At 38.9% G+C, this 17,757-nt stretch overlaps 1 protein-coding gene, 1 long non-coding RNA gene and 1 other non-coding gene across 4 annotated transcripts in view; 2 read left to right on the top strand and 1 right to left on the bottom strand.

The window, feature by feature from the left end:
- Positions 1 to 17,757, bottom strand: part of Syne1 (spectrin repeat containing nuclear envelope protein 1) — a 419,401-nt gene that overhangs the window by 211,332 nt on the left and 190,312 nt on the right. The window contains exons 50-56 of the mRNA XM_077802046.1: positions 16,259 to 16,464; positions 15,113 to 15,268; positions 11,188 to 11,479; positions 10,328 to 10,500; positions 7,109 to 7,418; positions 5,610 to 5,774; positions 2,076 to 2,432 (exon numbers count right to left, since the gene is read on the bottom strand). Of these exons, the coding sequence (XP_077658172.1) occupies positions 2,076 to 2,432; positions 5,610 to 5,774; positions 7,109 to 7,418; positions 10,328 to 10,500; positions 11,188 to 11,479; positions 15,113 to 15,268; positions 16,259 to 16,464 (1,659 nt within the window). The remainder of the gene's footprint in view (positions 1 to 2,075; positions 2,433 to 5,609; positions 5,775 to 7,108; positions 7,419 to 10,327; positions 10,501 to 11,187; positions 11,480 to 15,112; positions 15,269 to 16,258; positions 16,465 to 17,757) is intronic.
- Positions 162 to 234, top strand: Trnat-ugu (transfer RNA threonine (anticodon UGU)). The gene has a single exon. It is a non-coding gene; the product is annotated as a tRNA-Thr (tRNA).
- On the top strand, positions 2,370 to 15,082 carry LOC144256671 (uncharacterized). Of its 2 annotated transcripts, none has more exons than XR_013344196.1 (4): positions 2,370 to 2,468; positions 13,651 to 13,748; positions 14,213 to 14,269; positions 14,937 to 15,082. It is a non-coding gene; the product is annotated as an uncharacterized LOC144256671 (long non-coding RNA). The 2 variants fall into 2 exon arrangements; XR_013344195.1 differs by lacking the exon at positions 2,370 to 2,468 and adding an exon at positions 10,507 to 10,582.

Below are 17,757 nucleotides of genomic sequence, written 5' to 3'. Positions count from 1 at the left end.
AAGGGAGAATATTGTAAGAACTAAAGAAAATTACCACCTAGCAAAAAAAAGAAAAAAAAGCAAGAACACTGAGATTCAAGTCAGCCACTTATATATTGGGTGACAGGAACAGTGAAAATCTTTGGCTAAAACTTCACATTTAAAAAATGTTCATGCTGGCTGGGGATATAGCTCAGTTGGTAGAGCACTTGCCTTGTATGCACAAGGCCCTGGGTTCAATCCCTAGCACCACCAAAAAAAAAAAAAAAAAAAGTCCATGCTTTCATCCTTAATGAAAATTTTCCAGTGGAGCCTCTGATTATATAAATACTGCATCAAGTTATATCTGAGTCAGGTAAATTTCAAGTTGCATTTCCTCTTTGTACAGCTAAAGAAAATTGCTCTTATTTCCAACACTAGCAAACCAATATATTTTTAAATCAATGAGTTTTGCAAACACAATGAACATGATATGTTGCAACACTGTATTATATATTTTATTGATACTTGGTTTTATGTTTTAAAGGATTTCTTGAATACCACTATTTACTTATGTGAAATACTTGAGAAAGTTTGTGATTATTGTCATTGTCAGCAATAACGAGGCCTCACAGCAAAACCATGACACAAGAACCCTAGAAAATCTGTTTTACAAACATCTTCCTACACGTTCATCATAATCGAAGTATTATTTCCACTTTTAAGTAAAATGTTATTATTAGAAATAAGATATGAATGTCTGTCAATGTACTATTGACCTCAAAAACATTAGCTCTGGAGCCAAAGGTAGATACAGACCTAAGCAGAGGGCTGTCATCTTTGTTAGTAAAACTGAAAATCCACAATTACTGTTGCATTATCATATGTATTTTTATATCCATCATCTATTTTTCCAGTAATCGTATCAGTGTAATAAAAAATAGTAAGTGGAACAAGAATGGAAAGAAAAGGACACAAAAAGGAATCAAAACAATATAATTGATATGTTCCTATCAGATCACATGGAGCAATTACAACTTCTTTTTCCTTGTTCTGCTGAATGGATTACTACTATGCTTCATTCTGTTGCACAAATCTAAAGGTCAAAAAAGGCATCCAAAAAAAAAAAAAAAAAACCCTCCAAAACAAAACCATAACACTTAGAAACATTATAAACAAACTAGAATAAAGAGATGATTATGAAGTTTAATTTCTGGTGAGTCTTACTTGCTTCAACTGCTTGATTTAAAACAAAGACAATGCTTGAAATATGACATGACTTTCTTACTCGTCCAAGCTATTTTGAAATGATTGTAACATAAATAGAAGCAGAGAAGTTTACTTCACTAGACTTCCTTGTAAGGCCAGCCATGATTCAGAGCATTATAAAACTACGAATATTGAAGAGGCTTTCAAAGTTAAGTCTGAACAGTCACAGAAAAAGAGAGGATTTTGAGCTGCTTCCCATTCTTCTCTATTCCTTTCCTGCTTCTCTTTCTCACATTTTAAAAGAGCTGCCATTTGTTTAAAAAAAAAAAAAAGAAAGAAAACAGGAAGGCAACCGGAGCCTGACAGCAGAGTGGGGTTAACGTGTGTTAACAGGCTAATTTCAAGTACAGCTGTCAAAACCACACAGAGGAGAGCTAATCAGGGTCAAAACCATTAGTTGTGCTCTAGTAGACTACTAAATGTGTCTTCAAAGCTATAAACTCAATTGTTTAGTTGTTTGCAACGGTTAACTGGCAGGAAAACAGTATGACTCTGTCTATTTATGCCTCTGCCCACAGGCCATTTTTCAGACTGAGTGCCTCATACAGGATTACACACTCTTACACCATACGCCGGGAAGTAAAATGTCTCCATTTAGTTATAATGTTTTCTACAGGAAACATAGCTTCTTCTCCCTGACATGTTAATTTTTGCCAAAGTTTGATTTTGACTTGGCAATTTTATTTAGACAAATACTTCTTCCAAGTCTGAATATTGCATGGTTTTAGTTAGTGAAAACTTTTCTTTTTAGCAATCCTAAGAGCCAAAAAAATAGAATTCTTTAAATTTTTATTTATTTATTTATTCTTTTAGCATAACCACCAATGAAAAACCAGAAACCAACTTACTTGTCCTTTGTGCCAGGATTCCACTATCTCCTTGTCTGTGTTCTTGCCTTCCAGGAGGGCTAACTGCTCAGCCCAGGTTTTCAGAAGGGCACCGAACTGCTCCAGGGCCTGCTCCAGTTGGGCCACCTGGCCTGAGAACTCCTGCTCCGAAAGGGCCATTTGACTGACCAGGTCCTCCAGGCTGCCCCGCGTTTGGAGCACACTGTCTTCCCACTGCTTCCAGTCGGCGCGCAGGGCCTGCATCTCCGTCTGCATGAGCTCACACCCACTGGCAGCTGTGTTCTGTTTCACTTCAGGGGCCAGCGACTCCACTTTGCTCAGGCGGCCTGCACCAATCTCTCTGGAATCTATCAGCTCCTGTAATGGAATATCGCCATGGAAACCAAGGAGGCTGTGAGTCACTTGGGCTGCAAGTTTTCAAATGTGTGCAGAGGGGAACTCTGTCCTGCTAGGAAGTTTGAGCAAGTGTGCACAAGGAACCAGAATCCACACATGCACCCATTCCCAAGTTATATTAGCAGGGAATTGGCACTGTGAATGCCCAGGCTTGTGGCAGAATAACCCAGGAAGCCGTAACATCCTGAAACACAGGCACTGTGAACTCAGGCATTGTTTAAGTATATGGAAATGTTTTGATAGTGATTTAAATATGGGCCCGTGGTGTACTGCTCCTGCAAATAATTGAATCCATACTTTTGCTAAGCGGACGAACATGGGTGGCCAGAACTGTGTTCTGCTCTATTCCATTTCCACCCTCTTCTACAAGTTGGTGGCTTAAATCACATTGCTGTTGTACCAGGAATCAAGCTGACCCACCAGAGCAAAACAATGAGCCTCACACAACTGCAAATACTTCAGAACCTTCAGCAAACATTTTATAGCAACTAAAATGAAAACTTTACAGACTGGCTTAATGAAAAGTTTTAAGTGACCCCTAGATTAGGATCATTTATTGCTGTCATTTTCACCTTTAAAAGAATCTTACTAGAAATTTAACTATCTAGATATAATTTACAGTCTTAATGCATGAAGTACAATAAGATTCAGATATGCACTGTTAAATAGAAAAATAGTGGCATTTCTTTCTGAGAAGAGAGTTTTTTGACTAGAGTTTTTAAACTAATAATCCAGTATTTATATATTTATATATCTATTGCTAATGCCAAGATTTTGTTTCCATTACTAGAAAATCATGACTTCATTCTTGCATTACATAGAAGACAAAAATAATTATTAGGGACAAAATCTTCAAGGAGAAAAATCAATTAGTAATTAACAAATAAAGAAAATTTGCAGTTAAATATTATGCATGCTTCATAAATTGTTAAGCATAAAGCATGTCTTATCTAATCAGTATAGCATTTAATTTAGTTAGCTTGAAATAAATCTATCTTCTCACAATTACAAGCAACAGGGCCATATTTCAGCATAGATCATTTGAAAGTGCTTAGTTATGCAATAGTCCAAAGCACAATCACATGAAAGATGATTTTTATACATGTGTAAATGTGTCTTTACAGACAGCATTTAACATATATAATTGGCCTTTCTTGGTGAGAGATTCTAAAACCTATTTCTGTTTATCAGTGTGTATAGTAATTAGTGATTCAATAAAGATAAATTTAAAAATGCTATCTATGTCTAACACATAGATTTAAAAACTTACAATAATTTGCCTTTGTAAGCAATTTCAAATTTGGAGTTCAGAGAATATCAACTATCAAAAAATAGTTTTCCTAAGATATTCTATGGCATTATACCAGTTTTCTTTGGCATGAAAAGTGGGTCATTTCAATATTTGCAATCACCAATGTGCTCATCCAGATTTTGAATAAGGACACCTTATTATAAAGTCTTTTGGAATGGTTTGTAAGTACATCTTCTCGTCTAGTATTTGGGTCCTTTAAAAGCAGCACCTGCACATACACACATGTGCATTCACACCTTCATCTGGTACACACTGGGCCTCTTCTAGGTGGTGACTCCAGGAATGGGCTGGCCATGGCCCCCAAGGACAGAGGAGCTGCTTTATTTCCTCTGAGGTCTCTTGAACCGCACACCCACCTACACTGAGGCCCGACCTGACCTTCTGAGGGCCAGTCTTTGACAGGCTTCATTTTCTCCTTCCCAAATCCCAATTGCTTTCTGCCAATTCCTTCTGTATTTCCTCTGTTTTTGGAAGCATTTTTGTAATGCCTTTTTTAAGAGAGAGGGAAAGAGAGCTAGTGAGCCTTTTGCGATCCAAAAGGCAGCCTTTGTCAAAGGGTTATCTTACTTTTTCAAACTAACTTTTCAAAACATTAGTTCATATTTAGTATTTCTTCTTCATACCTGCCATTCACTCCTAAATCACAGGATCTGGTTTCTCACCTTGCCTTGCTGTGGAAATGGCTCTCCGGGTAGGTGCCAGAGTCCAGCTGTCCAATCCAGCAGGCTCTCTTCAGCCTTTTTCTCAATGGCAGCCTCTTGCTGCATCTGCGATAGTGATCAGCTCCTCCAATGGGCTCTTGGTGATACCACGGCCCCCTACTCCCCTGCTCATGATTACATCTCCTTTCCTTTTCTTTCTCCCTTTAAACTTCTTTGGTTCTATGGCCCCTGAAGCCTTGGTAGTACCCAAGGCTTTGGTTCTGTGGCTACTATTCTCTTTGCCACATACATTGGAGTTGGTTTCACCCACTCTGGGGACTTCAACTCCCAGCTATAGGCTCACAGTTTCCCACACTGTCTTCAGCCTAGCTTCCTGAATATTCGTTCTACTGCCTTCTAGGCTTTACTCTCACATGGCAGCTCACATTCCATCTGTACCTCCTTGAATTCCTCTTGTCTCCCCTTCTACGACCAGGCTCCTGTCCATGTACCAATTTGTCCTAGGGGGCAATAGCTCTATTAACTCTAGATAAAGATTTGACCTTCACTCTGACCCTTCCCACCTTTTCACCCCATAGCCAATTTGTCGAATCACTGGATTTTCTTATTGAATATGCTCTCTGTGTTACGAAGGAAAACAAATGTTTTATATGCATCATCTACTTAGTCCCTAAAACAACTATGTGAGGCAGGTTCCATTTTCTTCTTCTTTTTTAACCAATTAAGAGATTTGAGGGCATTTCTCAAAGTAACTTGTCTAAAGACACAGGTAGAAAATCAGGAGAGGCAGGCTCAGCCCTGGTCTCTGATCCTGAGCCTGCACTACATGAAGCAGCGTGAGTTCTCATCAAGTTGGTTTTGCCAGCCCACCAGGCTGGCATACGCTTCTTAGACTCTCATAGGATAGCAATAAGAACATTTGCACACAGAAATACACAGAGGTAATGTTACATTTTGCTCACTAGTTTAAAGTCTTTCAAATTATTTCTTAAAAAAATCTCATCTATGTTTAGAATGACTGAGGTGTAAAACAAAAAATACCAACCAAAACCAGGAGACACTTTCAACAACAGAATCTTATCTACCCAATCCTTATCCCAAGTAGGCTGTCTGCACTCAAGAACCCATGGAACAGTGTGGTATGATATCTGTCCATTTTCTGACCTTAATTTTTGATAACTTTTTCTGGGTGGCTGATGAGTCCCCAGACATGTCTGACCACCGGTGAAGTTCTTCCTTTGCCGAGTGGAGCCAATCGGTGAACTCCTGGACGGCATCCAAGTACATGAGATGGTCTTTCACAATCTCTTCCACTTTCCTCAATTTTTCCTGGAAAACAAACAAACGAACAAAAAAGGCCACTTTAGCTGTAATTGTTATTAAGAACATGAAATTACATAGGATGATAGGCCTGATAGAAGTTTCTTATCTCGGAAGACTTCATTTTTATTCCTAAATTTTCTCCGAGTTTGCTATCTTAAAAAGAAAACTCTCAAATCCTGAGCTGAACTGCTTTGAGGAAACAACCATTTTCCCTATAAGTTTGCTCTTTTGTAGCTTAGCAACCCACTTAATCAATTACTATAATACTTGTTTTTATTATTGAAGCACTCTCAGATTAGCTTGACAAATAGCATTCTTTAAGTGCATTAGTCCACCAGATCCTCATACAGCCCAGTGATGGGGACACATCACTATCTCCATTGCGCAGGAAAGGTTACTCAAGCTTACAGAAGTTAAGTAGCATGCCCAATGTCACACGTCCAAACAGTGTCAGTCACAATTCAAACTCAGGGTTTTCTGAAACCAGAGTCATATGTCTTAATCATTACCCAGATAAAAGTAAAGAAGAATAAATATCTAAATAGTTGTAGTATCAATAAGACAGACTTCCAAAATCCAACAAAATTCTTCATTAATTTTTATAACATTCACAAATGCACAAAAGAAAAATCACAGATTAAAATAAAGATTCATGTAAAAAATTGAAAAATATTTATAATACACAAAGTAGCCTGTATTTTGGAGAACAGAGAAATTCAGTGTTTATTATGATAAGAAATGAACATAATACTTTTTATAAAACTGATACTTTTTACATAACTGAAGTAAGTAAAATTGCATTTAATGCAACAGTCAAAAGAACAAGAAATATTTATTTATTTATTCATTCATTCATTCATTCATTCATTCATTCATTCAGTTTTTGGTGCTGGGATTGAACCCAGGGACACTTTACAACTGAGCTACATTCCTAGAACTTTTAAGTTTTTTATTTTGAAATAGGGTTTCACTAAGTTGCTTAGGCCTCACTAAATTGCTGTCTAGCTACGTGGCGGAGGCTTGCTTCAAACTTGCAATCCTACTGCTTCAGCCTCCTGGTCTAGGATTACCATTGTGTTGAGCTAAAAAAAAAATTTAAACACTGACTTTACAAAGAATGAAGATGACTCGACTAGCAACACATAGGTCAAAAAATACAGAATAATCCCAAAATTAGAAAGAAAAAAAGACATGGCATTCCCAGGTAAGAAAGGATCCTTTTGTTCTATTAGCTACTAAACACACCAGCCATCACAGAGCAGCCAAATTCTCCAGTAATTTAATCCACAGTTATCCTGCACCTGAGAGTGAAGCTGTCTCTTGGCTAACCTTACACTAACCTTGGCCACAGTGGTTATGTCATGGAACTGTGTCTTCAGCTCCTTGTGAGCTGTCTCCTTGAAAGACTCATCCTGTGTCTTCTCGTAGAGCTCTCTGGACTTGGCGGCCAGGTGGTGTAGCGCTCCGGCATGATCTTCCGCCTCCGACACGATGGACTGGAAGTGGTCCAGCAGAGAGAATTTCTCTTTCAGCCCTGGCTGCAGCTGTAAGGGCTGTTCTACTTTTTGATCCATGGATTCCATCCACTGCTCCAACTGGCTTTTCTTCTCTAGATAGTCATTCCATTGGCTAACCACAGACTCCAGAGTGCTGGAATGAATGGCACGTGTCGTAAGAATGAGTTGCCTTGTTAATACTACCCAAACCCAATCACAAAGTCACTATTCCATGTAAACTATTTGATTTAATGCCACTGTAAGTGATGATAATGTCGCTTTTGAGCACAGAGAGAAACCTGCTTTTCTGATCCATCAAACCCAGAGCACAGTTCCTTTAAACCAAGTAAATCTATGCTAAAATTTGAAGTAAGAAGCTATAGTCATAGAGACATCTGGAGATTTTTTTTAACAACTGTTAATTGTCTTAAATGAACATTTAAATTTGCATGTTATGTTGTGAAAACTCAGAGCTGGAACATCAGTTAAATCCTAGGTGGTATGTATCAATTGCTAATATCCTTGTTTAGTTTATCTTATTAAAATCAGATAGTAATTGTCTGTTGGTTATATATCAAAACTCAAGGTATTCTTCCTGGGTAAAAAATAGCATTAGATTGATTTTCATTTAGGAACACACCCCCCCACACACACATACACACAAATAATCAGTGCTTCTATGTTACATGTGTGAAAAAAAATGAAGGTTCAATGTATTTATAAGAAATATAGTCACTAATATAATTGCCTGGTACTAGTTCTCCAGAAAATCAAATAAAAGGCTCTCCAGACTGGCATTTAGAAAAGCCCTCCCTCAATGAGCTTCACAGACATTTCTCTCTTTTTGTGGTGCTAAGAATGAAATCAGGGCCTCATGCATATTAAGCAAGTGCTTTACCACTAATGTAAACCCCAGGCCCACAAGCTATTCTAAAGTCATCCTCAGTGACTTCCCCAGCCTCCCTGAATCAACCCTAGGATCACTTGGTAAACTTCCATCATTTGCTCAAACTGCCGCTATTGCTTCAATAAGAACCTAGGCATATACACCTTCAAGTCCAAATCAATGTCACCTTTCCGGAAGCCACCCAGACCTGCATTTTTCTACAGTATCACAGTGTCTTTTAAAACCTCTTAGTAACACAAGCTGACTCAGTTTTCCAGAATGTAGCCTCAGGGACGGCAAAATTATTTTGTTTTCATTATGTTAATATAATAATTAGAACATTACTTCTTCTCAATACATAGGTGTCAAATTTAATTTCTTGCTGAAAAAGTGGAGTCAAAAATCTAATTTTTCTTCTTGTATTTATCATTTTATTCAAACACCTGCATCTGAAATATATTCACTCACATTCCTATTAAATTTCATGAAGCTAGTCCATTGTCAAGTATTGGGAAGTCTAGATTATGTTCCAGCTGTCTACTATGGACTAAGAAAAACCCAACAGGACCTATATTTTTTTTCTTTGCTGAGTAGAAGCTATGACAAAGAAGATACAGGCTCCTGTTCACTTTGAGAATCACCAGCTATGCCTCATGTCAAAGGAAAAAGCAAAAAAAAAAAAAAAATCACCCAAATTTGAGGCATAACCATGGCTTATTGTTTGCACAACAGTGGAGAGCAACAGTGGTTTTCGGTTTGTTTTGTGATGAACTTCAATCTTCTGTTCATCCATTTGCTATGACCTGACCATATTCAGCACCCGTTTCTCGAGTGTATATAACCTTCAGAATATAGATCCTGGGTTGTGTTTTAGTATAATACTGATTTATGGTCATTTTCCAACAAGTCAATCAGGTTATTAATTACATATTATATTATTATTTTATATTATTTATCTTAAATACCATCAGTGCACCCCAACCACCCCACAGCACACTTAGTGTAACAAGCCCTTCTCTACTTCTTCAGCATCTGGTACAGGGACTTCCTTCTTTCCATCCTTTCCTTTTCATTTAAATTAAATTTATTTTTGAAATGGATACATAAAAACAAAGATTATACATATCAATGGGGTTTTGTGATATTTCAATACACGCTTACATTGTGTAATGTTTAAATCAGGTTAAACTTATCAAACATGGATCATTTCTTTTTTTTTCCCCCAGGAGCATTTTACCACTTAGATACATCTCATTCTTTTCATTTTGAGGCAGGATCTTCCTAATTTGCTGAAGCTAGCCTTGAATTTGTGGTCCTCCTGAGTTGCTAGGATTATAGGTGTGTGCTTGATAATATCTATATGGTGAAAACTCTTAATGCATTTCCTTCAAACTTATTGAAATGTACAGCACATAATCATTACCTGTATTTACCCTACTGTGCAATGGCACCCTAGAGCTTCTCATTCCTTTCTATCTATAACTTAGTATCCACTAATAATCTCTTCCTATCCCTCTCTATCCCTTCTCCCCTGGCCTCTGGTAATTACCATTCTATCTGAACTTCTATGAGCTCAACTACTTTAGATTCTGCATGGGTGAAATCATATGGTGCTTCAACAGCTCTAAAGGCATTCTGCATGGGCTCGTTTTTTTAATTGTGAGAAGGGTTCATGCTCTGTTATCTTTCTAGGCCTCAGTCACTAAATGCCTGGGATGTCCCCATCACTATGACAATCAAAGCCTCCCCACACATTCCTACAACCCCACGGTGGGTAATACTACTTTTGGTTGTGGAATAGATTGGTACTTAAACTCAGTGATTGCCAACAATGTAATTTACAGCATGTTCTTTAAAAAGATCAATGTTACTGAAGAACCACATATCCTTGCTTGAATAACTTGGAAGGAGGTATTTCCTGACCTGTGTTATATGCAAGAATCCATGAGACACACTCAGGGAGACATAGGTATTTTAGAAATAAAACAAAACAGGCTAGCAAACAAAAGCTAGTCTTTGTCCCATGGGGAATACGACATAGGGAAGACCTGCAGCTCCCAACTAGCTAAAATATCCATGCTTGGTAACTTAGCCACCAATACCTTAGCACTGCTCCATCATTTCACCAAGCCACTGGATTTTATTTGGGTAAATAAGCACAGAAACAGACTCTATACCTCTGAGCATGGACAGAGGAGCTCATGATGTCAGCCCACACGTTCTTCAGGGTCTCCAGCTGGGTCTGAATGGCCTTCTGACCTTCTCTGTTGCTACTTCTCAAGGCCTGTTCTCCTTTGCCAATGGCCATATTCAACTTAACTTCCCCTTCCCCTTTCATCAGGAGAATGTCCTAGGAAGGAAGAAGGGCTACATGTCAGTAAGAATATGAAGACCTGCTACTTTAAAAATGGTTGTTTGCCACGAGACTTAAGGTAGGAGACACCTTATCACAAAGCAAAAAGAACCAGCTCTTGCCTCTGTTGCCATGTAACACCCACACACTAGAGATGGCAGGGACGCCTGGGAGTGAAACATCAACTCCAATTTAAATTATTAAGAAATTTGGGTCACTAGCCCAGAAATGATAATTTTGTTGATTGGTTTCAAAGAGTGAGAGGAAATTCTTTAAAAGATAAAGACCCACCTGCCCAATATCTACGGTGGCCCTATCGCTGTTGCCTGGCTGGCTCTTATCTTTCAGGGTCACCTTCATGGCTGCAGGTTGGGTTGGTGGTCTGCTCTGTGCTCCCAACACACATTTGTTTCCTTCTGCCATGGCTTCTACACACGCCCTGCGCCGCAAGTACCAATTTACACCTTGCTCTTTCCCACTAGAACATGGACTTCTAGAACACAGGGACTCATTTGTGGCCCACACATTTCTATGCAGTTTACCCAAAGCTTAAAGAGGAGTTGGTATTCAACAACGTTGACTGATTATTTATTAAATTAAATGAAAAACAGACTCATAGCTCACTCTAAAGCAATGTTTCATCATGGGGGAAGGGGAGGTTCCAGAATCAGCATCTGCAGGTACCTGTATCTGTGACAGTCGTTTCTCCAAGGTCGCTTTGCTCCCGACAGTGCTCTGGGCACAGGCGAGTCTGTCTCGAACGTCTGTCACCCGGGACCACATACTCTGCAGGGCTGCCTCCAGAGCTTCATGCTCCTGCAGGGCCAGCTGGCAGTTCCGATGTCTCTCCTTGGTCATCCTGAGCAGGTTCTGGTAGCTGGTGAGGAGCTGGGAGCAGAGGCGGCCTTCTTTCCCAGCACCGTGGCCCTCCTCGCTGAGAAGCTGCCCTCTCTGGGAAAGCTTATCCAGAGAGTCTCTAAAACACCAGAATTTTTTTTTTTTTTTAAATCCCAACATTCTGGAGCACAGAGGAGTAACAAATGATTGTTGACATTGGAGCAGGAAGCAGACAAGAGCTCACAGCTGACGTGACTTTTAAAATGAAGATGCTGGGAATGGGGCTGTTTGCTTGCCTTCTTGTGTGGTCTCTCTTAGTGGTGTCAGTGTCTGTGCTGGGGCATGTGATTCAATTTATACCATGCTGCATCCAAAGAGCAGTGACACAGCCTACCACCTCACCAGGAATTCACTCCAGAGAATGGGCCATGGTTCCCTCTCCACCTAGCAACTCTCTATCCTTATTTAGTACTCTAACCATGAAAACCTTGAAATTGCCCCAATACTCTGTTGTTCTGTAGAGATTGCTCTTTTGTGAGTGCCTCTGCTCTCTTGTTTCTTTCTTAGGTGCCCCTTAAAATGTACAGCCCTATGTTCCCAAGCAACGCCCATGGCAACCCAGGATGGGGTGGAGCAGCACGCAGATCCCCTCCTGTGCCCTCTGCTCTTGTCTTGCTGTCACCTAATATTCCTGTCTGGTTCCAGAAGCAGACACTCTAGAAAACTAGGGCCACTACATTCCCCTAATCCCAAGACTCAACACAACGTTGGGCAGAGCCCAACATCTGAAAGAAAAAGTTTCCTTCTTGGGCCATTGTAGAATTGCTCCTGGTTTCCTTGCTGTATCCAGAGCCCTGTGCTCAGCTTGCTTCAGAGCTAGGTGAGTAAGGTCAAGGGAAAAACAGAATCATGGTGTGGCCTGTTAGCCCATTTTATAGGCCAACAGAGCTCTGATTTCTTTTTCTGTCCTTTTTCTCCTCCTCCTTCTTAACCAACCATTTACATTATTTTTAAAATCATAAATGGACAATTTATAACTACATAAATTTATAGGGTACAAAGTGACATTATGGCTTATGATGGCAGTGTAGGGTAACTAAACCAAGCTGGTTAACACATCTATTACCCTAAATACTTGGCATTCCTTTTGTGGTAAGAACATGTAAAATTCATTCTGTTAGCAATTTTCAAATACGCGAGGCTCTATTTTTAGCTATATTCACCATGCTGTTCAATAGAATGAAAGTCTGTGCCTTTCAACCATCATCTCCTTATCTCCCCCCTTAACCCCTAAGCCTCTGTAAGCACCAGTCTAGAGAATTTGTAATTCTTAAGAGTACCTCTATCAGGAAAAAACAGAAGTGTGGAGATGTCTTAACACCAATTTCTGGGACTACTAGAAAAAGAACTTAAAGTGTACCTTCTCCACTGTCTCTATTCTTTTGTTTCTGAGTAACTACTATGTGAATAGCATCCTGTGAGTCTCCCTGAGCTACATGAAGAGTCATACAACATTCCTACACTAAAAGACACTTAGTACACTTAGAATATTTTGGTGAGACAAGAAGTTCCTTAAGCAACAGTGTCAGTTAAAGAACAATTCAAGACAAAATATTTCACTTATAACTACAAGATGAATTGCTTAGTGGATGATAAACATGCAATAAGCCTCAGGTCTGTGTACTTTCAAACAGGGCGTCTCCCCAGAATATTTGAGGTATTAGGAACATTATGATGAAAAGATCCAGAGACTGGGAAGAGCAAGTGAGAGAAGCTGGTGACCCAGAGCAAGAGCCCAATTGACCAGCCTGGTACATTTGGATCATCTGAAGAAGCAGCCAGTTTGGAGGGAAAGAACGTGAGAGCAAGCAAGCAAGTCCTAGCATATCAGAGAGAAAATCTTCAAGAGGGACCATGTACTTATCCATGTCTAAGTTATTAGAAAAACTACAGTTATTAGAAAACTACAGTTATTAGAAAAACAATGAGGACAAAAGAAAGACAGTGAATTTGGTGATTTGGTCTTTGAGACTTTCTCCAGTGTGGGGTTAGTGTATCTGTGGCAGAAGTGGATGTGAAGGATGCAAACGAGTAGCCTGTGGAGAAGAAATGAAAGTCGAATTAAGTTATTTTAAAAGCCTGCAAGAAAGAGAAGTGTGGCTTTGTTTGTGTTACACTGTATCTAGACAAAAGTTATATTTCAAAAGCAAAATAAAATATGGTGTCATTTTTAGAAAGTCATATGGTTAGAATGATGCCATTACTTTGTTAATTCCATGAACATTTTCTACTTTTCTGGCACTATACTAGACAATGGCAACACAAAGATGGCAAAGACCTGAAGTCCAGGAACTTGAGGAACTCCGTTGGAGGTTGGGTGCGCAGTCTCAATGAAGAGTTAACCCCAGGTATGTGAGGGCTCCCAGGTATGGAACCAACCATCCCAGGAAAATTTTGTAACAGTTATCAAACTAGCATCTGTCAAAAACTGTGGGCTTTCCTTATCCTTGGGCTCCCCATGTACAGATTCAACCAACGATGGGTCTAATATATATTTTTAAAAATTGTGTCTGCACTGAACTTGTATAGTCTTTTTTCCTTGACATTATTACCCTGAACAATGCAGTAAAACAACTATTTACATTGTAGTAGATATTACAAGATATCTAGAGATAATCTGAAGAACACAGGAGGATGTGTATAGGTAAAGTGCATGTAATATGCCATCCTGAATAGGGAATTGGGCATACATGAATTTTGGTACCAATGGGTATCTTGGAACAAATCCCCCACAGATACCAAGGGGTGGATGACTATAGTTACCTGTTTGGTCTGTGTTATTCATTTTTCTTTTGCATACTTGTTTTTCAAGATAAGGAAAACCAAGCATGTTTGACCAAAAAGAAGATTCAACAGAAAAGCAAAATAGGTGAGTTTTATTCATTCAAGTGCTGACAGCTGATCCACGTGGGTGGGCTCTATCCTTTCCTGCTTTACAGACAAGTACGCTGGCTCTTGGAGAGAGGTTAAGAAGCCCAAGTTTTAAGCCAAGCTACACCATCTTGATGGAAAGCCTTCTACCTTCCAAAGGAAAGAAAACAACTAAAAATACCAGGAGTGGAGCATGAAGGTGGTAGGTCAAAAGCACAGACCAGAAAACTTTGCCCAGGAAAGAGGAAAGACATGTCTTCTCAGTAAGGAAGCAATAAAGAAGGACTGCAGAGAAGAGGACCACAAGGAGGGTCCAACTCAATGACTACACATTTTGCTTCATTAATAATGTTATGAGGAAGGACAGATAGGGCAATAGAACTGGAGGCTGCAAAATGTGAAGAATATATGGAAATTGAGATCTGTATCATTATTTTTTGTCTATTACAGTGGCTGTGCATCTCTAGTTTTCTTTTCTTCATACCAGCTTTATATTTTGTTAATCCTCAAAATAATCCAATAGAGGAAGGTACAGTATTTATTATACAATGTTTAAGGGCTAACATCAGGAGTTACAGTGATAAGTGATCTGTCCAATTTCCTGAGCAGAGGGAGATGGACCTGGGATGCAAATTAACTCCTTACATCCATCTTACTCTCTCCAGAATCCCACACTTCTATGAAGAATGCTGCACGATCTTTTGGATTTTAGACATTCAGAGATGAAAGAAATCATCACCGGAAACCAACCAAGCAATCAACCAATAACCAAACCAATAACCAGCCCACAAGACCAAAACAGATTAGCAAGTGAACAACCTATTCCATCTCTACACCATACCTCGCAGCTAGTAGTTCCCCGAGAAACATTTCAACTTTATGAACTTCATTTTTCTTCTCAGGAATGTGTTGTTTACTCTCTCCCAAGTTTTCAGTGTTGAATCTTTCTTCCATCTCATGGATCCATAAGTTCAGTTTTCTGTGCTGATCCTCAAAGCTAAAGAAAAGGAAAATATCTTAGAGAAATTTTGATGTGCTGGTTATACTGGTAAATTCTAAGAGCTGAGGTCCAATGTATTTTATATAGCAATTAAGATTATATGAGTTTTCAAGTTAGAAGACAACTCAACAAGAAGCCTATCCAAATTGTCTTATTCTAGTAACAAAGTGATGATAAAAATCATCATATATGTATTTTTTGGAGCTACAAGAGGAAAAAAAATTACCACTCAGCTGAATTGATTTCATAGCTGGTAATTGACTGTAAGATAATATTCTCATGTCAACATGCACTTAACTTTTCATCTTACTATAGAGACCCTTGAATTGGGCCAGTGGGTAAGTGGGGCAGCAGAAGCCTTGGGGAAAGAAAGGAGAATGGTTTTTGTGTCTCTGTTTCTTAGGGGAATTTGAATTTGGCACAAAAGCCCTAAATTTTGATAACAATGAAGACTCTCTAAGAAACATGGACAAGATTCAGGCAAAATAACTTGGCCACCGGAAAGGCAATTCAGTCATACTGACATCCTTTGTCTCTGGGGTAATAAGAAATTTTTCTCTTTCTAGTTTCATTTTCAACCCCACTGACATATGTTACTTGCTGTAATATAATCCACAAAATTCAGTAATTGTTTTCTGCCATTATTCTATTCCAGGAAAAGTGGACACAACGAAAAATCTTGAATAATTAAAAAATGGTATATCAAAGCTCTAACAATTTGTGTTAGCTTAATAGACAAAAATTATATGAAATTATGTCTTTCATATTTACTAGGAATTATAATCATTTTTCCTACATAGAAAATGATAATTTCAGAGCCTAAGCAACCCATTTTGCACTAGAATGAAGCCACACTTAAAGTAGGTCAACACTCATTACAATTTAACTCACAATTTCAATATTCTTTTTTTTCACATAGCATTTTATCTATGTCTTTGGATATACCCCCAGTGTGTGACAAAATCTTCATTCATCAGAATGACCTACCTTCCCAACTCTGAAGCACAGTCTTGTAGAGCCTGTTTGTCCTTCAGACATTGCTTCAGAAATGCTTGAAACTCTTCATTAGCCTTCGTGATTTGCTCCTGGATGCTGCTGACAATTTGCTTAGGCAAATATGCATACAGAGTTTGTCCTTCTTGAGTTACGGCATCAAGCTTGCTCTGCCCATCACTGACTGAGTCCAAGATATTCTGTTTTCAGGAAGCAATAATAATACTAAATATTTGCTAATATTCAAAGATCCTGGTGTTTGGGACCATTCATTACAATGCTGAGTTGGTAAAGCAAGAGAAGATAAATAAAACCTGAAGGAAAAAAAATCTAACAAGGATAGAGTGAGAATCAGGCATGAAATCCAGCACAGTGCCAGCTAGACATGGGAACAACTCAGGACAGAGTGGGAACAATGACTAGTTGGAAACGAGGTTTTGATTAAGGTCTCAGAGTCTCCCCATTATCAGTTCCTAACCCAGTACAGGTTCTACCTTCTCACACAGTAGTGTGACATTCTTGTAATTGATTGGCCACTGGGGGTCCTCCCCTACCCTCTGATTCACCCTGCACAGAATGTCTGGTCCTCAGGAATGGAAACTGCCTTGCTTAGTATGAGCCCCTTCCTTGGAAGATTTGTGCATGACTGTGCTCCAACAAAGCAAAAGAATCCAGAATTCAGGGCTAGCTGTTCCTCTTCCCTGAGCTCCAAATTGTCATTTCAACTGTGACTCCAAAATTTCTTCATGGAGTTCCACTGTGTCTCAAGCTTTAAAGGGGTCAACTTCACAACTGAATTCACCATATCTCCTGCAAAACCAGTTTCCTTTCCTGAAACAATTTTCCTACCCTGATTTCTAATATAATGAGTTAGGGATATCACTTTCATCATCTTTCAAAATCCTCAGGGTCCTTGTTAATTTCAACATTATTTTTAACAATAATTAACATAGTGCTTTGCTCAGACTAGCTGCTTAGAAAACTTGCTCAAAACTTATTTTGAACTAATTCTTTTGTAAGGCATTTCTTAACTGCTTCATGTTGGCCTTCTTCCTGAATTCATCCATTTTTCGTGACTACTAAAATACAAATAACCTGTAATAGCCATTATTTAATTTGAATATATCCCACTCCAGGTTTAGACCACAAGTTATTTTAAAAGAAAAAAAAAAGGCATGGGTAATATTGATTTATTTATTTATTTATTTATTTATTTATTTGGTACTGGGGATTGAATCCAGGGGTACTTAACCATTGAGCCACATCCCAGCCCATTTATATTTCATTTGGAGAAAAGTTCTCACTAAGTTGCTTAGGGCCTTGCTAAATTGCTGAGGCTGGCTTTGAACTCACCATCTTCTTGCCCCCTGAGCCTTTGGGATTATAGGCGTGTGCCACTGCACCTGGCAAGCCCTGTCTTCTTAAAAAACAAACAAAAACCCTCTTAGCATGACAGTGACAGAAAACAGGTACAATTATTTGTACTTTTACTA

Source organism: Urocitellus parryii, chromosome 8, assembly GCF_045843805.1.
Source record: "Urocitellus parryii isolate mUroPar1 chromosome 8, mUroPar1.hap1, whole genome shotgun sequence".
Classification (NCBI taxonomy): Eukaryota; Metazoa; Chordata; class Mammalia; order Rodentia; family Sciuridae; genus Urocitellus; species Urocitellus parryii.
The sequence above is the reverse complement of the archived record's forward strand: the minus strand, read 5'-3'. Positions and strand labels throughout refer to the sequence as shown.